This window comes from Hibiscus syriacus, unplaced genomic scaffold (genome assembly GCF_006381635.1).
Source record: "Hibiscus syriacus cultivar Baekdansim isolate YM2019G1 unplaced genomic scaffold, ASM638163v2 tig00018191_pilon, whole genome shotgun sequence".
Classification (NCBI taxonomy): Eukaryota; Viridiplantae; Streptophyta; class Magnoliopsida; order Malvales; family Malvaceae; genus Hibiscus; species Hibiscus syriacus.
The window spans coordinates 1-7,167 of record NW_024062431.1 but is presented as its reverse complement, the minus strand read 5'-3'; the positions used below and the strand labels follow the sequence as shown (position 1 = coordinate 7,167).

The window sequence follows — 7,167 nt, the reverse complement described above, 5'->3', positions numbered from 1 at the left end:
TACATATACATGAGTTCCTTTTTTCAAAAGAAAAAAAAGAATGGGTCTGGTCTGCAAGTTAACAAATCATGTCTTCATGTTCAATTTATTTGATGAGAACACCATTAAAATTACAGGCTAGAAACTTTCGTGGTTTGGGGAAGAAATATGGGAAAATGGATAAATTGATATTTATCTTTGAATTATTTTGAGTTTATAAAAATATTAATAATTAATAGTTTATCCAATTTCTAACAGCATTAAACGAGTGAACTGAGCAATTTACACGTCACATCATAAAAAGTAACGATTATTGGTCAACGACAAAAATATTTATCAAAAGTCATATTAATTTTTTTTTAGAGTTTGAGCGTCAAAGGATGAGGCCTATATCATTTTTTAAGTTCGAAAGCCCAATTTGGGTGTTTTTTTTCCCTCTCTCTCTTCTATTAGAAACTTTATATAATGTCATATTTCGAATAAAAACCTACAAGACTATACGTGCTTATAGCAGAGGCAGGAAGATTATTTTTATGAAAACCAGCGGTTAAACCTCGTGTTCTGAGGAACCTGTCAGAAAATGAGCTGTCTTAAATTTTGTTTGGCAACCTTGTAAGTTGTAACATTATTATAATATGCTAGCATCACATGTAACTCGTTTGCAAGGGAATCTGTTTCTTTTCTCTCGTCTTTAAATTTTAAAAAACTCTTCAGTCTCCACTTCTTGCAACCGACCAGAAAAGCAAGAAAAAAACCAAACATGGCGGCGGCTTCACTCTCGGCCACCATTCCGATGAAGGACCCATTTTTATCAAAGACCACTGAATTTCTTCATTTCACCTCGAGGCAAAGCAGCATTATCAATACCAATATCGGGTCCAAAGCTAAGGAATTAGCTTTCAGATTCTCGAGCTCAAAGGCCTTGCACGTGCCCTTTGCCACCACCGATAAACCCAATGCAGCTCCGGCTCTCACGGAGACTTTCTCCCCGACCACCGCTTCCAAGTTAGTGTTCACAAATTGTTTGGAGAAAAAAGAACATTTTTTTGTTCTTGAATTGGGTTTCCTTTTACATTTTCTTTTACGGTTAGAGCTTGAGCTTGTGTTATTATTACCCATGTTCAGGATCTTGTGTGTTTCTTCCAGGGTGAAACGACATAAGATTTCGGTGATGGTCGGGGACTAAAGTGGAATCATAAACAGGATAGCGGGGTGTTTGGCCCAAGGGGATACAACATTGAGTCACTTGCTGTTGGTCTCAACAAGGACAAGGCTCTGTTTACCATCGTTGTCTCCGGGACTGACAAGATTCTCCGACAAGTCGCTGAGCAACTTCACAAGCTTGTTAATGTCATCAAGGTCATAAATCTTAACTTTTTTTTCACTACTTTTTTTCAACCATGATTTAGTTTTTTTAGTTTTTATTTTTTTAGTATGTTTGTATTGCATGTTTTAAGGGGTGGAAAAGAAAGGAATCATAGAAAGGGAGCTAAATGATTTAGCTTTTTTTGAGCATGTTTTTGTTCATTGTTTAGTTAAAACCGAACTAACGGATCGAACCGGAATTTAGTTCACTTAATCTATAAAGTCACCAAAATATAGGGTTGGGGAATTGTTAAAATAAAATTCAAAATTTGATTATCGATTAATTAATCAAAATTTTATTATATAACTAATATAATTCAATTGTGAGCTTAAATGACCCATGATATTTATAAACTCCATATTGTATTTTAATCTCAATATTAAGTCTAACCCAAAAGGATAATAAAGACTAGAAATAAAAAATATCTAACAAAAGAACTCATTTTCAATTTATTGCTACATTCACTATTTTGAATCGAAACTAAAAAAATTATTTAAAAATATCAGTTAATTTGAAAATTGATCAAATTAATCAACTTAGTTTGATTCGATTAATAATTTTTGAAAAAAAACGATTCAAATAATGGTTAAAATTTTAAGAGTTTAGTTAATTCAGTTTTGAGTTGTTTAGTTCGATTATTAATTGAACCGATCGTTTGAACACTCTCAATATTTATAGTAAAGTGACACTAAGGAAAGGAAAAGAAAAATGGTTATTATTATTGTTAAGGTGTGGAAATGGTTCAGTTTCCTAATTGTTTTCCATTCAAGTATCGTTATTGATGGAAATGGGTCGAATAATATTATGTTTTAATCAGGGATTTAAATAGCAGTCGATAACATTTGTTATATCGCGACCGTGACGACCTCCAAAACTGATATCACAAAAAATAACGGTGCGAAGCGGAATCACACCAATAGCGATGGGTCGCGACTGCTATTTAATGGGTAACAAGTGGCCAATCACAACAATAGCGAACTGCTATTATGCTATTTTATTTTTTAAATAATTTTTTAAAAAAGGTTCAACTTATTTAGAATAAAATTACGATCGATACCCGCAATGACCACAATAACATATGTATATTCGCAACACGACCGAAAATACAAAAGCCACCACAATTTGAATCTCTGGTTTTGATCTTTCCCACTTTGATTCGTGATTTCCATACCTCCAACGGGGCAAAATCGTGAGATAATGGTGTGGAGAAAAAAATTATTGAGATAATGTTGTTGGAGAATTATTTGCTGAGATAGGGCGTTTGCTACAGTTCGAACGTTGGTCGCCAAGTAATCCGGCGATGAAGGAGGTCGCCAAGCCATCCCTGCGACCTGTGCATGCGCCATGCACGCCAACTACTGCATATTCATGCTTGAATCTTTAGAATTTCAACATCTTTAATATAATATTCATGCCATGGCTTCCACGTGCATGGCTTATTATTTTATTAGATTTATTTTTTATAGTATTATTTTTATTAAATGATATATGTTTTTATTTTATTATTATATTAACATTGATATTTTTTTATAGTATTGATATATGTTTTTTTTACTTTTTAAAATTTTTGAATTATTTAATCAGATTTGTTTTATAATATTATTTTTATTATTAAATGATTAATTTTTATTATCTAATGATTTAAAAATAGCCTATTAATATATTATTATGTGTTTATTAATCTTAGATTGACTACCAAAACTGTGATGGTTTGTATAAAATAGATTGCCTATTAGATTGGGCAAAATTCTTGAGATAATGATGTGAAAAAAATTATGAGATAATGATATGTTGAAGAATTAATTGTTGAGATAGGGCAATGGTATGTTGAGGGCAATGAAAGGGGTAGAGGATGGTGTATCTACCATGATGGTGGTTACATTTGTTTTTTATAAGAAGAAATTGATTGGAGGGAGAATGTTTAGTTTAGGGTTTAGTGTTTAGGGTTTAAATTTTAGGTTTTAGGGTTTCAATAACAACTAAATATTTTTAGGGTTTAAGGTTTACAATCAATAATTACTGATATTATTTGTTGTATATTGATTTGGAAGCCTAAACCCTAAAATATTTGGTTATTGCTGAAACCTTTATAAGTTCATGGTATGTTGAGGGCAATGAAAGGGGTAGAGGATGGTGATACCCATGATGGTGGTTACAAATTGTTTTTTTTATAAGAAGACATTGATTGGAGGGATAATGGTTAGGATTTAGTGTTTAGGGTTTAGAATTTAGGGTTTAGCGTTTAGAGTTTTCAACAATAAGCAAAATTTTTAGGGTTTAGGGTTAAGGTTCACAAAATCAATAGTTCCTTATATTATTTATTGTATATTTATTTTGGAACCTTAAACCCTAAAATATTTTGATTATTGCTGAAACCTTTATAAATTCATGATATGTTGAGGGCAATGAAGGGGGTAGAGGATGGTGATATCTACCATGATAGTGGTTACATATTGTTTTTTATAAGAAGAAATTGATTGGAGGGAGAATGGTTAGGGTTTAGGGTTTAAGGTTTAGGGTTTTTAGCAACAACCAAAATATTTTTAAGGTTTAGAGTTTAAGGTTTAAGGTTCACAAAATCAATAGTTACCTATATTATTTGTTATATTGATTTGTGAACCCTAAACCCTAAAATATTTTAGTTGTTACTAAAAACCCTAAACCCTAAATCCTAATCATTCTCCTCCAATCAATTTTTTTCTTATAAAAAACATCTGTAACCACCATCATGATAAATATCACCATCCTCTACCCCTTTCATTGCCCTCAACATACCATTGTCATATCTCAGCAATAATTCTTCAATAACATTATCTCAAGATTTTTTTTTCACATCATTATCTCAAGAATTTTACCCAATCTAATAGGCAATCTATTTTATACAAACCATCACAGTTTTGGTAGTCAATCTAAGATTAATATCACATAATAATATATTAATAGGCTATTTTAAATCATTAGATAATAAAAGTTAATCATTTAATAAATAAATAATATATATAAAACAAATCTGATTAAATAATTCAAAAATTTTAAAAAGTAAAAAAATATCAATACTATAAAAAATATTATGTTAATATATAATAAAAAAATATATCATTTAATAAAAAAATAATACTATAAAAACAAATCTAATAAAATAATAAGCCATGCACGTGGAAGCCATGGCATGAATATTATATTAAAGATATTGAAATTCTAAAGATTCAAGCATGAATATGTAGGTAGTTGGCGTGCATGGCGACCTACAGCCATGGCGCATGCACAAGTCGCAGGGATGGCTTGGCGACCTCCTTTATCGCCCGGACCACTTGGTGACCAACGTTCGAACTGTAGCAACACCCTATCTCAGCAAATAATTCTCCAACAATATTATCTCATGAATTTTTTTCTCCACACCATTATCTCACGATTTTTGCCCCTCCAACGGATACTTGACATGATTTTAAAAGAATTTCACCTACCCGAGTGAAAACTAGCCCTAACCTTATCCTACCTGACATCAACCATCCAACCCTAAATAAACTATAAGAAAAAGCAAAAAAACTTGCAAAAACAAAAAGAAATTAGTTAAAGTAAAAAAGAAATTAGTTAAAGGTGGAAATAAAATCTAAAAATAGAGAACAAAGTGGAAAATCAGGCGTACCTACCTTAAATTTTACTAATAATGTCATCTTGAAATTTTATTTATACTTGTCCCATTTAAAAAATTTATATTGTTATTATAGTCACCTTGAAATATATTTATGCATCCTCAGATCAAGTATGCAATGCGAGTTGATCTGATTTAATCAGGGTGAAGTAATGGGAACGGGAGGGCAACAAAAAAAAAAGAAAAAAAAATCATTTTTTGGCATGATGGTTTCCAATGATTGAGGGTTGTTTTCGATGACCCCAACGGTGAGTAGACTCATATTGGTGAGTGGAACAATATAGTTTTATTTTGGCTTGATCTAATGATGATGGAAGGAGATCAGAAACAAGGGGAAAACACTATTGGCTAGATTTGTGGACGTCGGAGTATTTTCTGTTGAAACAAACATAGTTTGGAATTAGGAAGCTTGAAAGGGTTGTTAGGAAATTTTGGAGATCAACCGGTGACAACGGCCAATGCTCGATTGGTGTGGCGGTTGGTGAAGATTCTAGGGCTTCAATAATTAGAGTATAGAGAAATATGAAGGAAAACAGAGATTGAAGAAGGAAAATGAATAATTGAAAGTAAAATGTGTATTTTATAGTAAAGTATTTTAGGTTGGTCAGATATTTTTTATCACTCTGACTCAAATCTAATTACACCTCTCCTAAAGTAGACCCACCCCGCCCAAACTTGATTTCTAAAGGCAAAAATTTGATCCTATAGAGTCGAGTCGGAACCGTCAAGCCTGGTCACATACACATCTCTAAGTACTGCTAGCATTGATTATTAGAATTCTCGAATTTTCTTCCTTTGCTTGGGGGTGTTAAATCAACAAACATAGAATTTATTTGCTTGGCTCTAGAATTTATTATTACCTTGTTTAACAGGTAGACGATATCTCAATGGAACCACATGTAGAACGTGAATTAATGCTTATAAAACTCAACTCCAATCCATCCACTCGTGTCGAGGCATCCTGTTGTTTGGAAGCAAGTATTTATCTGTTCGCTTCTAAATTTGTATTATTTGGAAAATCTTCTCTTAAGGATTATTAGGAACCTTGATTTCAATTATATTCCTTTTTCTACATCTGGACATTCAGTCTTCAATTTGTACTAATCTTTTTAGAAAATGTGGCTAGCCGATATCTTCCGAGCAAGCATTGTGGATACTTCAGTTTATCTTCTAATATATCATTTTGGCAGTTAGACATATTTACTTTTAAAGAGACGAAAGTTAAGGTGATATGACTTTAATGAACCCTACGCATTCGTAGAAAATCGAATTCAGTGTCCTTTTGGTGCAAATTATAGCTTGTTATATGGTAATGCTGAAATAGGATTCCTGGCATCTTGTTACAGAATCACAAGAAAAAATGGTCTTTACATTTTGGAGCTTTTTTGTTCATCTATTACATTTTAATGCATGTGCACATCTGAGGTTACCGAAGACCCAGGAAAGATGGAAGCTGTTCAAAGAAATATGAGCAAGTTTGGGATAAAAGAACTTGCGAAGACTGGGAAGGTATGAAATTCCTGCAAACTTGTATCAATATTTCCTTGAAGCACAAAATAGTTTGTGCATGGGATTCGATAGAAAGTTTTGATATTAGCATTTTAGAGCACGGTTGGAGTAACTGGACCCTCCATCATGTTACGGAACATAAGTCTGTGTGCTGTGTTGAGTACCCGTGAAAGGGAGCATTAACTGGTGCTATCAACTGCTATAAAGTCTTCAGTGTCTTGAGTCTCTCACTTTTCCAATATTTTAAGTCAGATGCCTAACACACATTACACTAGTGTCGTTTTTTTGTGAACTTACTGTAAATGTGAAAGTTTCATTGAATTATACCAATGTACAACGATGGACCTTTGAGAGCTATCGAGCTATCAAATCGTTATGTCACTAAGATTTTGAACATGTCGATCGTGATAGATGTCTGAGCGTGAAAAGATGGGGAAACTGCTCCTTTTTGGGGATTTTCTGCTGCTTCTTATCCAGATCTTGAGGTAGATCAACTAATGGTGGAGTTATAAGGGATGCAAAACTGCTAGTTGGTGGTGATGCCAATTCATACTCGAAGGTATGCACATTTTTCTTCTACTTGGAACGCCTTGCATGTCATTCTCATGCATGCCTCTTTCAGTTTGTTTTTTTTAAGAACTCAAATAGCTCGAACTATTTA

At 32.8% G+C, this 7,167-nt stretch overlaps 1 protein-coding gene across 1 annotated transcript; it reads left to right on the top strand.

Annotated features, from left to right (window-relative positions):
- Positions 1–739: 739 nt before the first annotated feature.
- LOC120209163 (acetolactate synthase small subunit 1, chloroplastic-like) lies at positions 740–6,991 on the top strand (the record flags this gene model as incomplete). Its single annotated transcript, XM_039208230.1, has 7 exons — positions 740–984; positions 1,105–1,126; positions 1,183–1,338; positions 5,870–5,953; positions 6,111–6,158; positions 6,423–6,506; positions 6,918–6,991. Coding segments are annotated over exons 1-7 (713 nt in total), but the record flags the coding sequence as incomplete, so codon positions are not given.
- Positions 6,992–7,167: the final 176 nt, after the last annotated feature.